A 23,848-nucleotide genomic window follows, 5' to 3' on the forward strand; every position below is an offset into this window, starting at 1 on the left:
TGTTTGAATAAGAGCAAAACTTCAGGCTAGATAATGCAATATGATCAACTGTTAACCCATTCCTTGCCAGGCCATCGTTTAGCCCCCATTCACATATACTTGTCATATAACCCCTGGGTGTGATAGAAATTATATATATGTGTGTACACACATATATATAATTATATACATAATTGTGTGCGTATATATGATTAATCATATATGATATATATAGAATTATATATATATATATGTCATATATATATATATAATTCTATTAAAGCATTTTTCCCATTATTTTGTAGATACAAGCAAGCACACAAAGACTCCAATAACTGTCATGATAAGAATAGGATAAAAATCATCTGATGATATAAGGAATATATTAAAAACACAAGACAAAACAAATAGAAGTTAATGGTAACCATAACACTACAACATAGTAACTATAGCTATGATTATGATTATGTTTATGATTATTACTGCTGCAGGGTACAAGGACTTATCTTACACTTTCTCCTTAAAGTCATTCCCCTCTATCCTACCCTTTGGGGTATTCTTCTCAAAGGACTGGTTAAGCACTTGAGGTATTTTTATTATAAGAAATCTGTCAATAAACAGAAAAGTACAATTGATATAAGAAGTTACAAGGACTCCATAATAACTCAAATCCCTTACAACCATTTTCACTAATTCAGGGATAACACATACCTTCCATCTTTTCAACTCTTTCCCCACTCTTGACTCTCCTCAAAGAATGCTTCATATACATCACCAGTCATTTACAACATGCTTGCCACACTCAATATAGAATTGCCCCCCGAAATCTCATTTAACATAGTAGTCCCACCATGGACTTTTCTTCTCTACTATTTCTATTCCTGAATTAAAAGTCCCACTCTGTATTCTTCTCTTTTTTCCAAGCAGACACAAGGTTCATGAATGATCCAGACTGAAATATATTTTATTTAGTGTTTTTATTCATTATAGACATGTGTGGACAGAAATACTAGGCCATGAATGAAGTAATAGAGATAATGAAGTAATAAGAAGACTTAGTTAGTGTTTATCTTTTTTTTTAATGTTTTATTCATTTTTTGAGAGACAGAGGGAGACAGGGTGTGAGTGGGGGAAGAGTGTGCTCAGCTGTCAGCACAGAGCCCAACAAGGGGCTTGAACCCACGAACCAACCGTGAAATCATGACCTGAGCTGAAGTCAGATGCTCAATGACTGAGCCACCCAGGAGCCCTTTGTTGGTGTTTTTTGTGAATGGGTCTCTTCAATTACTCGACAGGGTCACATTCTTTCAAGCAGCAAAGAGTTTCAGGTCTTGCACAGTACGACATCTTAAATTCATTTTCACCACATTGATTTTTACATTGACCATTAAGCTTTACACAGGCTTTCCACGGATCAAAAACATCATAGTGCTCTTTAATTCTAGCTGAAAGAAGGCAAAAATGGATGGAGTTAAAAATTTACGTAAGAAATGTCAACATTTAATAGAAGATACACAAAGAAGCACTGACCACAGAGGGAAGAAAAAGGAGAGGGATTCACCTGTTTTTTCATTGGAATCTTTCTGTCCCTATATATAACAGAGAAAACCAAGGACATCAGCCAGTGTCCAAAGCCTAAACTAGATGTCCCACCCCTACACATTTCAATTGATCAAGTAGTGACTCAATAGGGGATATCTGGAGAGCCTGAAATGTATTAATACCTTCTATCTCTCTTGCTTATCCTCACTGAATATGAGTGGGCCAATCTCCATCTTCTGTCTCATTTATTATTCATGCTTAATTCTGTTCTGTGAATTTTTCTCCTCAAGACTTCATTGTTCATTGAAACTTGACTTCAATGGTTCTAAAGTACTAAAATATACTGTTTTTTTTTTTAATTTTATTAAATATCCCAACTATTCTTTGATCTACACCCCACCTTCACTCCCAGGAGATGTTCGCCTAAAAACAGACAATTTGGAAGATTAACATAATGAACAGACAATAAATAAACAAAAGAGATGAAGATAGTTAAGATTTCAGCAAGTCTCTTAACTTTTCAGTACTACTTTTCATTTTCTCCCCTACTATAGTTTCTGAAGCTATAGAAAGTTTAAAATTTTTCACTCTTTCACTTTGCACTGTATTTGCTTTGATTTTGTAACTTCAAAAATCAAGAGGAATGAGATAAGGATCCAATGTCTCTGTTAATTATAGAAGTTCTGGAATGCAGGTGAAGGTTTACATTTATTCCCTGTATCTCTCAAAACAAACCTATAAGTAAATGGTGTAGATTAACAAGGAATCAGGTTTTAGCTCATTATAATAAATTCCTTCTTAACATTTAAAGCTTTCATAGTGATCATGAAATACCTTACCAAAGAAATACATATCTATCATCCTGGATAAATATAATTAGGCCCTACTGGACATATTTTAGAAGATCAGCCAGAATCGGTGAGTCATTGTCACTGATGTTTATAGACATGCTTTCATCCCAGAGACCTTTGAATTATAAAATTAAGCAAACCCTCGTCCATTTTCTTTCCAGTAAAATATTTAATAGGGGTTTTATATATTATATATATTTTAAATAAAGTAGAAATACTACCCATATGGTATTCTCTTTATTCATCTATTATAATTTTGATGACCATATAGGTTATTTGCCATTAATTATCAATTATTTGCTATTAATATTCCTGTATTCTTTCTTGGAGCACACGTAACAGTCTTCTGTTGGGTAGATATATTCACAATGGAAATCCTAGATCATAGAATACACATGTCTTCATCTATAATAGCTTATTAAAAATCATTTTCCAAAAGGGTCCTATCAGTTTCATTCTGCTCAGTAGTGTATGAAAATTCTTGCTGTTCCATTTGCATTACCATACTTTGCATTATCTAAGTATAAAAATTTTAAACATTATTTTGAATGTGTGGTGGTGTCATATCATGGTTTAAATTTGCATTTTCCTGATTGTTAATGAGGATAATAAGCACTTTAAGTAGGTTTGTATATCCACTTTTACAAATTACCTAAGTCTTTTTTTCCCATATTTCTACTGGATTTTCTTTTTCTTTTGATTTATTAGAATTCTTTATAAATTTCAGATACAAGCACTTTGCCAGTTTTAAATGTTGTAATTTTAATATTCCATTCTATGCCTTGGCCCAGCTGATATATTTAAGAACTGAGGGAACTTTTACATGAGGTGTTAATCAAGTGGTGCTACAGCTAAGAGAGAAGAACCTTAGAAGGTTGTGAGTCTTAAAGTCTAAGTTTGAGATGAAGATGATCAGAGATAATGTACATTATCTCTGTATATTAGTGTAACTCTGTAATGAATCTAAATTAAATTATTTTCATGTTAAAAAATAATGTAATTGTCTAAGTTCATATAAATGCAGGTATAGGTAGAGAAATATTGATATATAGAGAAGTAAAAATAGACACTTAGAGATAGAGATACGTAGGTAAATCAGTTTATACGACAACCAAGGTAATTTTGACTTTGAGAAGTAAGCACTCCAGAACTGCAGATTATAAACCAAGGGAAAATTTAAACCTATGCATGTCCAGTCATAGTGAATAAGTGTGATTTTTTTATTGTTTTACATTTAAATAAATGTAGACTTTTCCCCTTATACACATTGTTAACAATATCTGATAGCCAAAGGCGTGCTATTTATTTATTTTTTTAGTGTCTCAAAACAGCAGCTGTTACTGAATACACATAACTGCAATGAAGGATACGTCTCCTTTCTTTATACGATAATTGAAGTGAAGTGGGATACAACCAAGTGTAACAACAAATAGAATAACAAAAGAACAAGTTATTTTCTATACAGTTTAAATATTATATCACAAATCTGAGTACAGTCTGACTTAGCTAATGTCACCTCATCTTCGGAGAATAATCCTCAAATTTGGTCAGGCAAATCAGCAATTTCTTACATACTTCTGTCCTTTTTGCTTGTTTTCCAAATATCCTTGTCTTCCTTTTTTTCTCTTTCTGCTCCCTAAATATTTCTTGGTTTTCTTCTCTCCCTCTATCCATTTATTAATTAAATAATTGTTAACTGAGCACCTACTCCAAATATATATGTATACATATATGTGGTATAGGCCTACCGTGACAGGCTTCAGCAATGACATAGTGTCCAAAAACAAAATGAAACATAACAAGAAGACAAAACACGTGGCCCATGTATAAAATAATTTGACCAATGACTTCATCACTAGGTCTTTGTCTGAACACCATTACAAAGATAACTCTCTTTCTTTGCCTTCCCATAGAAATTTATTTGTATCACTCTCATGGTGTGATAACATTCTACAACATTCTACAATGTTTATAACATTCTAACTTGAGAAGACACTTTGCCAAGTGATATTCTAAATCCTAATTGAGATAAAGACTAAAATAGAGAAGAATTCCTTTTTTAAATAAATCCCTAACACTTAGTCTGGACTTTTCATGTTCAATTGCCTTTTCAAGTTATCTTAATTACACCATCCTTGAAATTAATAAGAATATCTTAATTACTCTTTCTATCTAACAATATATTTTGTGTATCCAAAGATTCCAGGCTTATGGGCAATGAACAGTGGTGACTGATAAAAAGAAATTTTGCCAGCTGTCACATAGAGGGAAATTAAGACAACAATCTGACTCAAGCATAGTGGCATCGACAACATGTTTTAAAATATTTAGGATGCTGGAAGCAATGATTGGAGAATGTTTCCTCTTGGAAATATAAGAACATCTGTCTAGATAGAGTTTCATAAAAAATAAGACCCTGTGACTTTAAAATGAGACTTCTTTCGCATTCTGACCATAAAATTCAACTTTCATAAAACTAGAAGTTTAAAGACAAGAAGAGCTAGGAAAATGGGGAGTAGGACAGAGAACATACTTAGGATATTTCCTCCATTTCTTTTGATAGATAGTGATTAAATTGTGCAAGTTATAATTCTACTTGTTTTATTTTACCTGCTTTGTTTTCCTTTGTACTGTATTCTGCCTTTTCAGACATTGTGGAAGAATTATGTATCTCTGAGTATAGTTTTTCAAACCTTTCAGTACATATGATCATCGATAATGGCATAGAAGGGGTAACAGGTTGGTCACAGCCCACTGCAAAAGAAAAAAAAATACGTTAAAAGCATACAAAAAGAGTATTTTCCAAAATAAGAACAATAATGTATTTCTCTTTATTTCATGGTTCTGCATACTATAAGAGGTTTTTAAAGATGATAAGCTTGTAGAATATACTTCTTTAAAATTTGATTGAATAAGTCAATGAATGACTTAATCATTATCTCACATGATTATTGCAAGGAGCAATAAATTAATAAGGGCAAAAGGCAGAACAGATGCTAGCTATTAAAATCATTACTATTAAGAAAAAAGCATCAGTGCAAATTTAAATTGATGTAATTCTAAAGAATATCTCAGAAAATTTCTAGGAATAGAGAGAATTTTAATGACCATGTTCTAATAAATTTTTACAAAGATGATGAAGGAAAAAATTATTCCTATTTAAATTAACTCCAATTCCTTGAGTTACGCTATCAATTGAAGTTTAGCTCTCTTTTGGTGAGAAATTGTCAGTTAAAAAATTATTTCTGTTTGAGTGTCAGAGCAGAGTAGCAGTAAGAGAAGGGAATACTATAGGTTTACTTTATGGTGATCTCCACTTAATAATGACAGATATCTTGGTGACCCAGGAAATTAGCAAAATAAAGAAGAATTTAAATGGAAGAGGGCAGATGCACAGCTAGTCTTTGGACTTTCAGCAAGCTATGTAACCTCACTTACCTTCTGCTATCAATACTATCAATGTGAAAGGAATAATTTCCAACCATACATTCATTCTATTCTCAAATTTTTTCAAATCTACTCATATATTAAATTTAGTAGAATTTGAATATTAAAAAACAACACATTTTGAGGATTGATTAAATCATGGTAGTGCTATTTTTTTCCAATGGCTTATATAGACACACACACACACACATATATATATATATATATATATATGATATATATAGTACATATATGTATAAATATATATAATGTATGTTATATATATAATTTCATGTAATCAGAGTGAATCATAACCTTTACTAGGCAATTGTTTTTGAAAAATTATTCAAATATTTTCTCCATCTGGGGCTGTAAATAAATATAATATGATTTTGCTGATAGTATTAATATAATTATTATATGATGTTAATGATATTTACTTTAAAAATCCTGACACCAACCCCCCACTCCACTTAATGCCGACCCCTGTGGCAATAACATTTATGTTACCTGGTATACTGAAGACACCAAAGGACAAAATAGAGAAAGAAAGAAGGATCTCCATTGTAAATGATTTCTTAGGAGAACACAGTTCACAGATCTTCTGTCTTAACTCAGGTATTGCTGAAATAAGGAAGAAAGAATCCTTCTGCACAGTCTTGATTACTGAGGCTTATTAAGAGTAAGAACATTTCTCTGCTTGGTTGAATGTTCAAAGGGATAGTGGATAGAAAAAGCTGGTGCATTACCACACACACACAAAATGATATCTACTGATTTCTCCTGAGGCCAGTGTCTCTAAGAAACTTTAACAGTTTCTAGATTATGGGTATAAGTTGCTAAGTGACCAAGTTTGAAAATAACCTTCTGTTATTCATGAGATATTGCAAGAATATGTGTTTCGTATAACCACATTTATCATTTTAGTGTTCCCAATACAAGAATCTCAGTGCAAAGAAAAGTCCAAAACAGAATTTTGGACTGATATTACCATTGAGAATATTTAATTTTATACCTAAAAGTACTGAGATCCAGAGTTGTCAGGTGATTTCATAATACATAACATTTTTATTTAAAATAAATTTTAACATAAATAATGACAGTTAACGGACTTGTTTGAAAATTACCTTATCTAGCTTAGTTGTACCTTTAAGAAAGGTGTGTACTCTCAAGTAAGTTTCAAATAAAAAATGCATAAATATCCTATGTTAAAAAGTCAAAGTGCATTTCTATTTTTTTCCGTGTAGCTTGGAGTTATTTCTGAGGTCATCCATATGTTTTCCATAGTTTATTACAGCAGATATTGGAGAAGAGCAGCTGAAAGTTTTTCCTCAGATCCCATAAGCAAACATTAGGAGCAACAGTCCATTGATTCTCTCTTATTACACCCAAATAAGGCACTCAGAATATGGGTATAAAAGAGTCCCAGTGAACATTAGCCATACTTATTCTATAGCGGTAAAGGTGTTTACTATCAAAACATGCATAGATATTTAGAATCTTAGCAAAGCTTCCTGAACAAAGTAATAGACATTATTCAAGAAGTGTTTCCTTCCATAACCAATTTCTTCACTCTCAAAATATGAATTTAAAATTAAGGACTTAGAAAGTTAAATACTTGTTGGTAAGCACATAATTGAGAATTTTGCCATCATCTGACATAGAGGAAGACCATTTAAAACTGTCTCAACATAAGATGAATTCAACAGAAATTAATCAAATACTTATCAATGTGTCCATTAATGTTCTAGTTACTGTAATATAACTGTGAAAAAGATAGATTTGATTATTGTGGATTAGAATTAGAATTAGTTGAGATACTGCAACTAAATTTCAAGTTTTATTAAAAATAAATTATTGGGTACCTTCTCTGTTATCAAAATACCTATGAATAAACCCCAGGAAAAGAGCAGAGAAGAAAGGTTTCTCATTGATTTTCTCTATTCTATTCCTTTCCAAAGTTAGGACAAAAGTGTAATATTTTTACCTCCAAAGACTGAAGCCAATTAGAAATTTATTTTGGATATCTCATTTGTTAAATATGAAGAAAAAAACAGAAAAATGAAAATATTGCTGACTCACTCAGGATAATTTTTGACTCACTTCTAATCTCATGGAGAATATGGAAACCACTCCCTTTTTTGAGCACTGTCTCAGTCTTTCACTCTGGATGCCCAACACGTTAAACACATTCTACAGAATCTACCTCATGAAGTAGAACTAAACTATTCTTTTCAACACTTATTATCTGAAAATGAGAGTACATATCATTTAAATTGTTTTTGTTTTACAGATATAAAGAATTTTAAATCATAGACAACTGGATAACTTAGGAATGCTTGGCTTCATTGATAATCATTCTGTGATCACCTTGTCGTCATTCCACATATTTAGGAAACATATAATAAGACCTGGTCACTGTCTTGAGAAACTCAAATTATTTTTTAAAAGATATTCATAGAAATATATGACAAATCAATAGGGAAAATGTCATAAAAGTTGTATGAAAACAATTTTTGTGTATGTTCTAAGTGTAGTTTTTCCTTCCAGTACCACAAAGTTCAACATAGAAGGTCACATATTATAATGTTTCTGGATTAGGGGTTTTGTGGATCTAATAAGGAAAACCTAAGTCGTGTGTGAGTCACCTGAAGAAAGTGTTTTACCTTGTTTCAATTTCTCTTCATTTCCTAATTTCACTCTTTAAATTTTGGAGAAGAAATTATTATTGCTACTCTACAACCTGTATGTTTATCAAAAACCACACTGGGGCACCTAGGTGGCTCCGTCTGTTAAGTGTCCAACTCTCGACTTCAGCTCAGGTTATGATATCACAATTCGTGAGTTCAAGTCCTGCCTCAGGCTCTGAGCTGACATTGCATAGCCTGCTTAGGATTCTGCCTCTATCACTCTCTCATCCCTTGCCCCTCTCTCTCCCTCTCTCTCTCTCGCCCTCTCTCTCTCTCGCCCGCGCTCTTTCTCAAAATAAATAAATAAATTAAAAAAGAAACCCACCATCTTGGATAGTAAAAGTGTACAAAAGGTGTATATTTTGTCAATTCAATTGGCAGGGGTCATCTACACTGCTGAGCTAAAAAGATTTCCAAGGCCAATTCTATGTTCAGTGGGAAAAGAGTGTTATAACTGAATGGTGATGTATATCAAACATTCCAGGCAAAGACAGTTGCTAAGGAAATATCAGATATTTACTGTCTCTAATGATATGAAATGCACAGTATTGTAAAATATTGGTAACTTTCACATATGTTATTATTTTCTCTGATTATCTACTGTGATAATTGGTAAAACTTCTAAAAGGAAAGCAATGTTAAGTTCTAGTATTTAAAGCAAGCTGCTTTACCAGTATTTTAAGGAGGGTAATCCTAAGGGGTAAGTAGTGAGAAACTCCTTTTTGGAGAAAATGAGTAGATTAGAAGGAAAGAAATGAAAGAATGGAAAGCTTACCTGTACAGAAGAAGTGACCTTATAACTTAGTTTATTAAAATATCCTAACAATCCCAAACATTTAATTACTTTAATAGATTGTTAGAAATGTACTCTTTGTCCCATACCAAAAATTTTGCTACACTCTCATTGGTTATCTCTTAAAATTGAAATATATTTTTCTCATGTAGGCATATACAAACTTAGATGTATACTGTATATGCAATCTATTTGCCAGGCCAACACTACTATTTTCTCTCAATTCTCTCTAAAATGGGAATCAGCAAATCTTTTCTTCTCTGCTTCTCTGTTTGATTTCAGATCCACTCCCTTTCTTCTGATTCCTTCCTTCTGAGATCTTTTTTTCTAGTTCTTAGCCTTGACAAGGTAACCCCCTAAGCTTAATAGTTACTTGAATCCATAAAGTGCTTAATTAGCCAGTCAGCTGCAAGTGGATTATTCTCCCATCTCTATTAATCTAACTGTAAATGTCCTATTGGAGAGATCACCAAAAAATGGTCATTACAGTTAAAATATCTCATCTGAAGGTTTACTTCTGTTTCAGATGTCTATTCATGGGTTATTCAAGTTTTTCCATATAGTTTCTTCAGCATGAATGCCCTTCCAACCCTTATTCCATTGGCTAATTTCAATTATTTCCTTCTTCACAGCACAGGTATCATGTTTTTTATCAGTGATCACCATTTCTTCTAGAAATTACATTCATCTTCTTATCTAGGTGGGACTAGTTTAATCCTACTATTTCATAGATGTTCAGCCAACGTATTCTAATTGACTTCTAAGAGTTGCACTTTTGGGACTCCTGGATGGCTCACTCAGTACAACATGAGACTCTGGAACATTGGGTTGTAGGTTCAAGCCCCATTGTGGGTGTAGAGATTACTTTAAAATAAACTGTAAAAAAATTTAAAATGAAAACAATAACAATAAAATGAGAGTTCCACTTTTGCTTTTTATTTGCAAGACTTGAATTTTGAAAAAATACATTATAAGTTGTCTAAAATAAATACTGTTCAATTGCTCAGCATTGTCTACCACATAAATGTTTCTAAGTGTCATTTGAAAAAATAGCTAGGAGCTTCTGATGACGAACTTTCCTGTGGGAATCATGTATTCTGTTAATATGGCAAATCAGAGAATATTTCAACTCTCTTTCGGTGGTTAACTAATATGTACATTCTTCAACCCCCTCATCCCTTACTCAAGAATACTGGGGAATTCACATGCTTTGCCTTAATTGTATTATTTTACCATTATTTCTAAGCATTTTGAATAAAACATGTTTCAAATTAACTTCTAAACATTATCAAACTGGAATTTTTGGCTGGGAACTCTAAGGAACTGATACTTTAGTAAGAGAGTTTGGGGAAGAATACTACGGATGCTCAGAGTGGTGGTGAGGATAGACTGGGGAAGTGTGAGCTACAGGGCAAAGGTCATTCCTCCCTCTTTTAACTCATCTCCTCAAATAGAAATATCCTAAGAATTAAAGTACTGTGAAGAAGTTGCTCAAAGTTCCTGACTCTTAGGGAAAAACTAATTATATCAAGTGTCCTTCTTTCCCACTTTGTTTCACTTCTTACTCCCATTTTATGCTCCCTGTCTCACATTTGGGTTTAACAAATTATAAATAAAATAAAACTCCAAACAGGTAGTGTTTTTTCTTTTCTATTCAATCTCCATATACTAGTCAATTCTCCTACTTCAGCACTGTCCCAGTCTTAAGAATATGTGAACATCTCTGTCTAGAGACCCAGGTCAAGTAGATCTAAACTGTTTTATGAATTAATTTAGCAGAGAGACTCTAAGTGAGACTTGCCTTTCAGAATTAGACTTTTTTCCATATTTTGATTCACCTATGTGGCAATATGACTTCCTATAGCTGATTCCATATCAAACAGAAAATTTTTTCTGCAATACCTTCCATGTAATTAATTCTGCCAGTCTTCTGTATTATGTCTTGAAAGGAGAACTAAACTGCAGACATTTGATGTTTATGTATGAATGACTGCTACTCCTGAATGGCTCAAGCATGTATATTCCATTTTGTCTTCCTTTGTTAATTATAGAAATTCATGAACAGAGTAGTAGTCTTTAGTGGAAGTTTTAAGAAAGCTTTAAGAAAGATACTGAATTCTGGGTGCATAAGTCTATATATTTATATCTATATCTATATCTATATCTATATCTATCTGTCTATCTATCTAATCACTCATAGCTCTGCATCATCTTAATTTCTTAAATTCACCTCAGCTAATATACAGCCTGAGTTTTGGTTTTACAGTAAACAATTCTAATTTATTATTTGCCCCAGTGATTATTAAATTGTCCATAGTTTTTTCTTGCATACCTTCCACAAGTCTAAGCCACAATAATGGTACTCTTTGCTTTTGGCTAAAATAAGAAAAGAAAGGCTGGGATTAAAATCCAGCTATGACTGGAGCACCTGGGTGGCTCAGTAGGTTAAGCCCCCAACTCTTGATATTGGCTCAGATCATGATCTCATGGTTGCTGAGACTGAGTCCCACATTGTGGGGCTCCACACTGAGAGCATGGAGTCTTCTTGGGATTCTCTCTCTCTGCCCCTCCCCCACTAGCACACACATTTTATCTCTCTCTCAAAATAAACAAATAAACTTAAAAAAAATCCAGCTATGGCAAGCACACTTCCAAAATAAAATAGGCCAAGAACCACCAGAAAGCAACATGCCAATGGAAAAAAAAACGCTATACTACCATCTTGGAAATTTTTATTTCTTGCTGTATGTATTCTACTATATGCCAAACACTGATCAGGCTTTGTGAAACTATAGTGGCCAGAACCTAGGTCCTGCCATTATGGAACTTGCTCAATCAAATGTTTTGACAACCTTGTTTGAGAGCTGTCATGAAAATTATTGTCACCTCCTTTGTTCTCCCATGTTATTTACTCTGAACAATTCATATGTAATTTACAGCAATGCAATCTGAGAGAGGATTCCTCCAAATGACATCCTAACCCTAATTCAGATAAGGGGGCCAAAACACGGAAAAATTCTTCACAAACTAAGTCTTCCAGAAATTTAGGTTTTTCTCACTCCCTTTTATTTTATTCTTTCAAGCTATCATCTTTACCCCATCCTCAGAGTTAGCAAAAATATCCTGACAATGCTTTCAAAACATGTGTATTCTTAGACTACACAAGAGATATATCAGGGCCATAAAAATGTTGACTGGTAGCAAAGTATCTTGCCATCCAAAATGTGAAGGGATAGGAGTAAAACAGTACTTCATTCCTAGTCATATTAGCACTGAATGTACTGAGATAAACAACCATAAAAATAATAACGAAGAAACTGTTCTTCTAGAAAAAATATTATGGTTAGAAAACAAAACATGACTTCATCATAAACTGATATTTGACTTAGGAAAGAGATTCAAAATTACACATTGCACAGGACATTCCTTACTATATAACCAGAGAAGTGAGGAGACAGAAAGGTAAGCATAAAATACGTGCTTAATACAGGAGTACTGATGTATAGGGGCACTTGTACCCCAATGTTTATAACAGCACTCTCAACAATAGCCAAATTATGGAAAGAGCCTAAATGTTCATCAATTGATGAATGGATAAAGAAATTGTGATGGGCAGTGGGAGGGAGGGGAAGGTGGGTGATGGATATTGAGGAGGGCACATTTTGGGATGAGCACCGGGTGTTGTATGGAAACCAATTTGACAATAAACTTCATATATTGAAAAAAAAAAGAAATTGTGGTTTATATACACAATGGAGTACTACGTGGCAATGAGAAAGAATGAAATATGGCCTTTTGTAGCAACGTGGATGGAACTGGAGAGTGTGATGCTAAGTGAAATAAGCCATACAGAGAAAAACAGATACCATATGTTTTCACTCTTATGTGGATCCTGAGAAACTTAACAGAAACCCATGGGGGAGGGGAAGGAAAAAAAAAAAAAAAAAGAGGTTAGAGTGGGAGAGAGCCAAAGCATAAAAGACTCTTAAAAACTGAGAACAAACTGAGGGTTGGTGGGGGGTGGCAGGGAGGGGAGGGTCGGTGATGGGTATTGAAGAGGGCATCTTTTGGGATGAGGACTGGGTGTTGTATGGAAACCAATTTGACAATAAATTTCATATATTAAAAAAATAAAATAAAATAAAATAAAATAAAATAAAATACATGCTTAATATATTTACCTTTGATCCAACTGAACAAAAACGAACTACTAATATATTACAATGCACAAGACATCTTAATAATTTCAGTCTTTGTGTATTTTTGCTATATTACACATGAGGAAACATTTTAGAAGAAATATATATCTCTTAATTTTACTTTTTATACTTCAATCTATATTTTGTGGTCAAGAATTTGCTTGTCAACAGAATGGCAACAGTTTTCTAAAAGTTTAGTGTGAGTCCACTGTGAAGGAAATTCTTTTATTTGAAAGTATAGGAAAAGGTGCTTGTAAAAATAATAACACTTTGTCTTCATCTTTCATTAATATTTCTTTGTCCTTCGCTTAAAAATAAAAAGTCTAGGGGCGCCTGGGTGGCTCAGTCAGTAAAGGTCTGACTTCAGTCAGATGAGGTCATGATCTTCTGGTTCGTGGGTTTGAGCCCCGTGTCAAGCTCTGTGCTTGGAGCCTGGAACCTCCTTTGGATTCTGTTTGTCTCTCTCTCTCTGCCCCTCACTCACTCACACTCTCTTGTCTCTCAAAACAAATAAATGTAAAAAATAATAAATAAATAAATAAATAAATAGCCTACAGTACCCATTTCTTTGAGAGTATGTTGAATGAATAAATAAAAGCATGAATGATTTGTTTACAAATAGACAAATGTCTAGTGAAGAAATAGTGAGCTAATATACAGAAAATGTTTAAAAGAGTATTCAATACATGTTAGTTAATTTATCATTATTATAGATATGATGGTCAATAATATCTTTTTTGGATATTTTTATAGCTAGAAAGAAACTTAATGACTAAACATTGAGTACTGAGATTTCTAAAAAAAAAATAAACAGAAAATTCTCCTGTTACACAGTCAGAAGTAAGTTAGTAATAAATTATCAGCGAAAATCGAATGGTGTTTGAATAGAATGCAGGATATATAATTCACCTACCAGTCAGAGTAGGAATAGTTAACTTTTGATTTACTTTATTCTGAAGTTTTACGATTTCAATAGGCTTTTGTGTATGTGTGTGTATGTGTATTTGTCCCAGACAAAGCAGTAAAGAAAAGGTCAGATGAGGATCTAGTTTCAGTTCTAACATAGTAAATTATGTGGTTTTAAGGACATCACTTTACTTAACTTGTCTTTTCTATTTCATGTACAAGATGAAGAGCCTGACATAGAAGATTTATAAGATTCTATCCAGCCTCAAACACGTTTTTCTACATACACACTATTAATTCTTGCCTACATATTAAATACATTTTTCTATATCCAGACCATTAATTCTTAAATACAGATTGTATATAAATTGATTGTATGTAGACTTATATATCATTGAGTGACTGGAACTGTGTCACCCCATTTTCTAATTTGATATTATAGTAATGAATTTATGCAGCCCTTGTCATTGCAAAGACATTTACTTATAAATACTGTCCTTAAGGAATAACATATCTAATTTTAGCACATTTGAGACATAGGATTTGATATTTCCTTAGGAAAGAAAATATACTTTGGGATAATATATTTGCATTCAAAAACAATCTCATGTTTTGAAAACAGTAATGACAAGTAAAATTTACAGACTCTTAGTAGAAATGCTCTGTCTCCAATTCCCAAATAGTAGAGTTGGCTCAAGTATCCTACAAATCTGAAATAGTTTATTGGCAATAATGTGAAGGAGAAGGAGGAGATTAATACTAAGTCAAAAATATGGTTAATGCAGAATGTTAAAGAATATAACCAAATGTTTTCTCAGTCAAGGTACAGAGATCTTCATTAGTGAATTCTGAATAAATGTTGCCTGATGATAATGATTATACTAACAAACCAATCCTATAATATTAGTGCTTATATTACATTTTATATATAATTCATGATCCCTACTCCATTTCAGTATTGTAAATGAGTCCACTAAAAAATTCCATACTGCCTGGTGTAATTATTGAGAGATAAAGAAAAAAGGGAGTTTTACAAATTTTACAGTTACAAAGGATGTACATTTAAATTCTTAAGACCTCAAATTTTAAAATTATACTACAACAATTTAATTGGTCCTTGAATATGTACTTTATAATCTTAATATCAGAATGTTGAATCTTAATGTTCAGAGACATCCGAATCATAATTTAGAGTTTGAAGCATTGTAAAAAAACACTTAATATTATAGATGAAGACTCTAAAAACCAAAGAGGTTAGGTGATGTATTGTAACATATATTCTTTATAACTTATTAAAAGTAGAGACTCACCAATGATTTTGTAAGTCTATCTAGCCAACTTTGGATTATTTTTATAACCATTCCTAAAATAGATCTTATGACAAATAATAGGCATTTCATTTTTTAAACCAAATTCTATGACTCTAACTTTTTCTAATCAAAATAACTTCTAATCTACTCTGTAAAATTTCTACAGGCTATTATATAAAGATTTATCTCCAGTCCTCAGATACTGGTACTGGAAGCAGAGATCAATTACTTCTTTCACACTTCAAGAGTGCCTGGAATGTGGGAACCAGCCATAAGTGTCTCAATAATCTTTACTCATGTTTGCTATTCAGAAGCAAGACAATTATTACACTGGTGGCATAGTGGTGAGCATAAGCTACCTTCCAGAAGCAACACAATTATTAATCACAGTGTCATAGAACTGTAATACAGGATAATTCAGTAAATAACTTCAGGATGTCTAAATATTCTAGACAGATTCACTGATAACCACTGAGGTGAAGATGTTTACTCAAGGATTGATTCCCTCTTCAATCAATTTTTTCCCATATAATATAGGAATAAACACTTCAAGAACTTAAATTTAGTACTTGAAATTTCATCAGGACACATTTTCTTGCTGAGAAATAAACGATGTAGAATGTTCACATCAATTCCCATGAAGATGACATTTCAGCCTGTTTCTAAGTAAAATTTGTGTATCTGGGTCTGCTTAAAGCCTACAGTAAACAACATAGAGAATTTAATTTTGTTATGAATAAGAATTATTGTTAATGTGAGTCACCAAACCCATGAGCAAATCAATGACAACATCCTTTTGGTATCAGAACTCCTAAACTATGGATAAGATGAATAGAGAAGATCATTTCATTGATTTTTTTTTCTCCTATTCCTTTCCAAAGAGATATCAAATATGATTATTCCTTTACTCAAAGGCTGCAGCCAATTAGAATATCTGTTTTTGAACCTACATTTACCAAGTTGGAAAGGGGAAAAATGGCAAAAAAAAATGTTAATGCTGATTCACTAGGTTTTATAAACTACTCTTAAATCCATGAAAAACATGGAAATTGTTTTGTAATCTTATTGTGCTTATGAGCCTAGCCCTGGAAATATATTTGAGCTTATGATTTTTAACTCTGCAATACTTAGACTTTGTGCCCATCAAGATGGCAAGCATAATCTCTAATTTAGGTTGTGTCACATAAATGGTGATTATTGCCAAAACCTTCATAATCATTACCATTTCTTGAAAGTTTATGAGTCAGAGTTGTGCTTTAGAGATGTTATCTCCTCCAGTATACACAAAAACCTTATAAGATAGATACTATTTTCTACATTTTACAGATTAAGAGAAGGTAAATAACTTGCCCAAAATCAAATAGTAAGCCAAAGATCTAGAATTCTTACCTTGGTATGTTTTATCCAAAATATGTAACCATAACTACCAGACTTTGGTCAATCATTATTTCTTTTCATCTCTTTCCTCATCTGTAAGATACAAAATTGAAACTTTTGGGCAATTGTCAAACTTTGCAAATTATAGATTTTTTAAAAAATGAAATCATGTATATGATCTTGATTTTGCAACAATCTTGGCTCCCATAGAAAACCCATTTCAAAAACTTTGAGAATACAGGCCCATCCAAATCTTTTTCACAAATCTACTCTATTTCCTTTTTTAAATCTGTTTTTACCAAAGAAATTTATGAATTTAGCATAATTGCAAAATGTTCATAGTGAACATTTCATAAATGAGCATTACTGGGCTGCTGAGAAGAAACTATCTTTCAAGCGTCCTTTCTATTCCAGTAATTCACCAGACACTTCTCTGAGGACATTATTTAGATTACCCAAGAGACAAAAAAGAATATATCAGATTTATCTTTGGCCTACCAAACTGAGAGACCAATTCCATCATCACAGATTCTTGACCAATATGGCTAAATTTTAGACAGGTTTCTTCCTGACATTTTCTCCTAACCCCTGTTTTCCTAAATCACTTGCTTTGGAAAATTTGCAATTAGAAATTCTTTCTCTGCTTCTTTGATATGTAAATAATCTCCCAGTCTGTTTTTAGATTTATAACCCAAGAATGTCTTTTTCAATTATCTTCTTAAGGAATAGATGGTAGCCAAGTTTTGGTAGCTTCTTATGTCAATGGTAGAAAAAAGTGGAAAAAATAAATATGATCCAGATTCTGAGATTTTGATGCAGATAATGTTTTCAAGGAAGAAGATTATAAAGAGTATGATGTGTATATTAAGCATTTGCAAGAAAAAAATTTCAAGAAGATAGTCATGACTTTTATATAATGTTACAGAATCTGCACATGGAGCAGAAAGAACTCTCCTTGGATAAAGGCTAGAACAGATATTGCATTATTTGAAGAAAAGAAAAGGAAGTTTTGCAACAGTGAGGTAAGTGACAGGAAAAGTAATCAAGTGAGAAATAAGTTCAAGGTGAAGGAAACGTTGCCCAGAATTGATGTAGCAGAACAAGGTATAATTTAGGTGATCTTGGAAGTGAAAATGCTTTCCTGTGATCTCTGAACTGGAAATATGCTCATGCTGAGTATAAGGTGAAATCTTTAAGACTAAATACCTGAGAACACTCTGTAACATCAAGTACAGATAACAAAATCAATTAAAGATGGAAAGTTCTTACTGAACAGCCTGTAACATTTCAACCCAACCACATGGCCATTTCTGAGTAAATTGTCCATTAAAACTGCTGTCGCTTTGATCTAAATCTATGCTCCAGTGATATTCTAAGCAGTGGTAGTCACTATATTAGTGATAGAATTTATCACATTGTAGAAATAATGAAAGTTATCATTGTGTGAGACAAAAAAGTGAAGAAATCAAAGCAATCATGAAACAAAGGCAAAAAGGAACCTAAAATTTGAGAACTGAACTGAAATTTTTGGTCATTAAACATTTCCTGACTTAAGGATTCCATTATATTTATGCTAGGAGTGAAAAGTATTTGGCTGCAAATAAGATATGGAGCAGGGCTAAAATTTTTCTTGTAAGTAGCTAATGTTTATCTGAATCCCCTGTTCCTTCAGCCATTGCTGCAACTCCTCTCCTCTCATGGCCACAAAGCAAAGCACTTATTTACACTATACACCAGTGTAAAGTTCCCAGAACATTCAAGGGGAAGTAGAAAAAGTCATAGCATGATCACTTTCTTTTCTCTTTTTCTTAACTATGTTCAAGGTTAGGAAGTGGCCACTCCATACTTGTAAGAAAGATGTTTATCAAACAATGCCTCTTCTTTGCTTACTTAATAGACTGCTTTCGGGAGGATGATGAAAGTCTTGGTGAAAATTCTATTTTCCTTTTAGTTACACGACAATTTTATGTTCAGAATCCTACTGGAAACTCTGAACCTCAGAACACAAAAATGTTTAAGAAAATACGTAATAATCCTTTATACATCTCAATGTTCTCCTTGAAAGTGGAGGAATTAGCTAGGGAGAAGTCTAATGCCTCTTCTGTGTTCAAAAACTTCTTAAAATAAAAAGGACAAGCATTTATCAAGCATCACTATGCTGAATATTATACTAGACACTTTTAACTTGGTACGTTTCTCAAAACAGCCTTGCAGGATGGTTTTTGCTATGTACGTTTTAAAGAGTGGGAATCTTATTTCTCAAAAAGTTAAAAACAGAACTATCCTATGATCCGGCAATTGTACTACTTGACATTTACCCAAAGAATACAAAAATACTAATTCAAGGAGATACATGCACCCCTCTGTTTATTGTAGCATTATTTAAAAAAAATAGCCAACATATGGAAGCAGCCCAAGTGTCCATCAATTGATGAATGGATGAAGAACAGATGTCATCAATTGATGAATGGATAAAGAATGGATAAAGAGCAATGGAATATTATTCAGCGATAAAAAAAGAATGAAATCTTGCCATTGGCAATGACATGGATGGCATGGAGGGACTATAATGCTAAGCAAAATAAGTCAGTCAGAGAAAGGCAAATGCCATATGATTTTACTCATGTGTGGAATTTATGAAACAAACAAATGAGTGAAAAGAAGAAGAGATAAAGAAATGAAGAGACAAACTCTTAACTACAGAGAGCAAACTGATGGTTACCCAGGGGTGGGGGGTAAGATAGGTGATGGGGATTAAGGAGTGCCCTTGTAATGAGCACTGGGTGATGTATGGAATTGTTGAACCACTATATACCTAAAAGTAATATAACAATGTATATTAACTAAATGGAATTTAAAAAAAAAAACGTATAAAAATAAGAGTGGGAACCTTAGAGTGAGAGAAGGTATATTATTTAGAAAATGTGAAATGCAAAAGCAAAACAAGCCAAAAATATAAAATCCTTAAACACAACAGAAGTTTATTTCTTGCCCATGTAATGTCAAAATGGGTAGCAATGATCTGTAGGAGTCTCTCTTTCAAGCACTCATTCAGGGATTCAGGTCCTCTTCCATTTCAGGATTCTGGTACCTTTAATACGTGGGTTTTAAGGTGACTGAGGAAAGAAGAAGAGAAAGTGAATCTAGGTGCCTGGGTGGTTCAGTCAGTTAAGCATCCAACTGTTGAGTTTGGCTCAGGTCATGATCTCATGCTTCATGGGATCAAGCCCTCATAGGGCTCTACTCTGACAGGGTAAAGCCTGCTTGGAATTCACTCTGTCCCTCTCTCTCTGCCCTTCTCTTGTTCTCTCTCTCTCTCAAAATAAATAAACATTTTTAAAAAAAGAGAAAAAGTGAACTTCATATGGGAGTATTTTATGGACCAGTTCTAACAATGGTACATATTACTTCCTTTTACCAGACCTCAGTCAAGTACCCACTAAACTCTAAGATAGGCTGGAAAATGGAGTGAAGTTATGGTCTCAGAAGGAAGAGAAAATGAGTTTTTGGTTTTTTTTTTAATTTTTTTTAATGTTTATCCATTCTTGGGAGAGAGAGAGAGAGAGACAAAGTGTGAGCAGGGGAGGGACAGAGAGAGAGAGGGAGACACAGAATCTGAAGCAGAATCTGCACTGTCAGCACAGAGCCCGATGCAGGGCTCTAATTCACAAACAGTGAGATCATGACCTGAGCCAAAGTCAGATGCTCAACCCACTGAGTCACACAGGCACCCTGAAAAAGTGAGTTTTAAAATAGCTAGCCAGTCTGAAGCACAAATTGATTTTCCTAGTCACCAAATAATCATGTAAATCTTTGTCCCACATGCAGAACATATTCCCTTCCCTTCCAAAAGGAGACAGCTGAAAATCTCATTCCAACAAAGCCTCCATCTAAAGCAGGATTTTCTAGTCTTGTGCAGCCTTTTCTCTAAACTTCTGGATATGGTATATGAAAATAGAAGTTAACTTTCAGGAGACAGGTATAAGAATAATTAAAATAATATCATTTATAGTAGCGTATCATTGGAGGAGAATGAAGAAATTGTGGAGTATTCAAAATGATTTATTAATAATTAAAATAAATTAATTCAGCTACATCCAAAAATATAGTAAATTATAGAAACCTATTATACATGACTTGTATACAATTCTAACACATTTGTATAATAATATGTATAAATTATATAACAGTCAGTGTAAGAACTCGCTAGAATAAACACCCTGCTTAATTGAGTATGTTCTTTGAAATGTATATTTGGGTAGAAAGTGATTCCTTTTTAAAATTTTTTTTTTAACATTTATTCATTTTTGAGAGACAGAGAGAGACACAGTACAAGTGGGGGTGGGGCACAGAGCGAGGGAGACACAGAATCTGAAGCAGGCTCCAGGCTCGGGGCTGTCATCACAGCCCGATGCAGGGCTCAAACTCAGGAACAGTGAGATCATGACCTGAGCCAAAGTCAGACGTTTAACTGACTGAGCCACCCAGGTGTCCCTAGAAAGTGATTCGTTAAGCACAAATATGAATAGAGGTGTCTATGAAAGCAGAAAGAATTTGTTGTTCCGGGGAGCTGAGGTATAAAGAGCCAGAATACTGGGTAGCAGGCTGTGCATGCCACAGTGTGAATCTTCCCTATGACTCCAAATCTTTACTAAATTTGCAATACCTAAACAATATTTAAATGCAAGTGGATTTTGGAGTATCTAGAGAAGGGAGTTCATTTTAAAGCTCCGTGAAATGCAGACATGCAGAAGAGGGAGTACCAAGGCAAGGAGAAGCATGAGATGCCAATCGTAGAAACCTCACATATCATGAGAAGGGTTCTCACTCTCACCAGACCATGGAAGCAGTGTTCATACTGAATTTAACCAGATCATTGTGGGACAAGTGGATTCTAGTGAGCTTGTAGGTTGTATTGATTGTTTGGCACTTACACTCATAGTACGTCGTAAGCAGTGGAATAACTGCACATAAGAACACGCAAGGGTGATATTCACCTTGTATGTATGGCATGAACAGCAAAGGCAGTGATTAGTCAGAAATAATGTCAGCCATGATGTTGGAGCAGAGTTCTGAAGTTCCCCTGATATTCTAGGCATTACTCCTTTATTACGAAGTCCTGGGAAAGTCTAGATGTCCCAGGATAGTAGCCTGGGTAACAGTGAAGAACTAGAACAGTGCCCATTTACCAATGGGTATAAAAGAATTTCAATAGGTAACAAGTACTATGATCATATCTGTATGTGCCGGTGAAATTACAGCACTAGGCACTTAGATCCTGCAAGAAGTTACAGGTGACAGCCTGACAATAAAGAAGGAAAGGAAGTACCTTTTATTCTTTTCCTTTAACAGGAAGTCCTAGTCTCCTTCTTTGCAGTCATTTGTCATTACAACACCTGGGAATGGGTATACTCATCTTTCACCTAAGGAAGAAGGAGAATATAATATAAAGAAGTATCTCATCCAGGGAAGAAAAAAAGAGACAAGCAAATTCTAGTTTCAGAAAAATGTGGAAAGAAGTTGAACAAAAGAAGAGCACTTAGGAGAGAGCTGCTTGTAGCACAAACTTCCCTTCAGAGCTTCCAACATGGGCAGAGAGAACATGGGCAAGATGGGTCAATGGGATGGTTTTATCCCCACTTCAATGTTTAAGGAAGATATTCCACTAAGGCTATTTTTGTACCAACTTGGGGGCAACCATTAACAGAGCAAAAGAAAACAAAACAAAAAACTGTCCAAATTTGCTACTTAGGCCAAGAAGAAACTGATACAGCTTTCCCCAAGCATCTCAGCTGCCATGCCAATCTCAGCTGGAATGAGACTGGATTTTCCATATGCACTTGGGAATGTGGAGAAGAACCCACAAATGTGAGCCAAGATATGACTGTGATGTTGCCAGAAAAGGTTCACTTGGAGCAAACTGATCTTGGATTAAAGGACTGCCAGAGCTTGAAATTAGGTGGGAATTACAGTTGTATATCAGAGGGTCTACAACGGCAGTGAGAACCAAGGTTGGTCCTATTAAGTGGGGAGGACCGCTGGGTCCCAAATGAGTTGGAAAAGAATAAACCACCAGTTCAACAGTAGTAAAATTAAGATGCAAAATCCAGGAGGGCAAATAGAGCAGGTGGGCACGGGACATAACTAAGGAGACCAGAAGATAGAACTGTGAATCCTAACAACATCCTTTTGCTATCGTTATGGTCACATGAACCTCCTTTCTCCTCCATATACTCAGATGCAGTCTTGGAGTTGGGCAGCAGAAATGAGTGCTACTTTGAAAGACTAAACATCTCCGTAGAGGTGCATTCTAAATTATTGTCAGGGGCTGAGTTACCAAAATGGATTGGTAGGGAATGGAGTGCCCAGTCATCCAGGAGAATGGTACTCATAAGGTTTATTATGCAAAATATAAAGAAAATATATTCTTTTGGTACATATCAGTTTAATGTGAGTAAATGTGTGACCTCATAAGACAATAAAGAAGCAAGCCAATGAACTGTCAAAACTCAGCAGTTTGGAAACTTTCTAAAAAATGTTTTGTAATTATATGTAGTCCAAAAGTCTATAAGGTTCCACATGTTAGAACCAACTATGATTATTGTATTTATTTTTTTTTTTTGTTTTGTTTTGTTTTGTTTTTTTAAATTTTTTTTTCAACGTTTATTTATTTTCGGGACAGAGAGAGACACAGCATGAACGGGGGAGGGTCAGAGAGAGAGGGAAGCACAGAATCGGAAACAGGCTCCAGGCTCTGAGCCATCAGCCCAGAGCC

The 23,848-nt window shown here is 33.9% G+C and overlaps 1 protein-coding gene across 1 annotated transcript; it reads right to left on the minus strand.

Moving 5' to 3' along the window:
- Positions 1 to 1,248: 1,248 nt before the first annotated feature.
- On the minus strand, positions 1,249 to 6,491 carry LOC123609736 (beta-defensin 112-like). The gene is made up of 3 exons (XM_045500860.1): positions 6,309 to 6,491; positions 4,983 to 5,126; positions 1,249 to 1,424 (listed from the first exon to the last, which is right to left on the minus strand). The coding sequence occupies exons 1-3, from the start codon at positions 6,361 to 6,363 to the stop codon at positions 1,264 to 1,266; spliced, it is 360 nt and encodes a 119-aa protein (XP_045356816.1). The 5' UTR covers positions 6,364 to 6,491; the 3' UTR covers positions 1,249 to 1,263.
- Between the last annotated feature and the right edge of the window lie 17,357 nt (positions 6,492 to 23,848).

Source organism: Leopardus geoffroyi, chromosome B2 (genome assembly GCF_018350155.1).
Source record: "Leopardus geoffroyi isolate Oge1 chromosome B2, O.geoffroyi_Oge1_pat1.0, whole genome shotgun sequence".
In the NCBI taxonomy this organism is placed as follows: Eukaryota; Metazoa; Chordata; class Mammalia; order Carnivora; family Felidae; genus Leopardus; species Leopardus geoffroyi.

Coding starts and splice junctions, on each gene's coding strand:
- LOC123609736 (XM_045500860.1), bottom strand. CDS start 6,363: ATGGAGATCCTTCTTTCTTTCTCTATTTTGTCCTTTGGTGTCTTCAGT. Junction 5,127..6,308: donor TGGTGTCTTCAGTATACCAG/GTAACATAAATG, acceptor TTTCTTTTGCAG/TGGGCTGTGACCAACCTGTT. Junction 1,425..4,982: donor TACAAAGGAAAACAAAGCAG/GTAAAATAAAAC, acceptor GCCTTCTTTCAG/CTAGAATTAAAGAGCACTAT.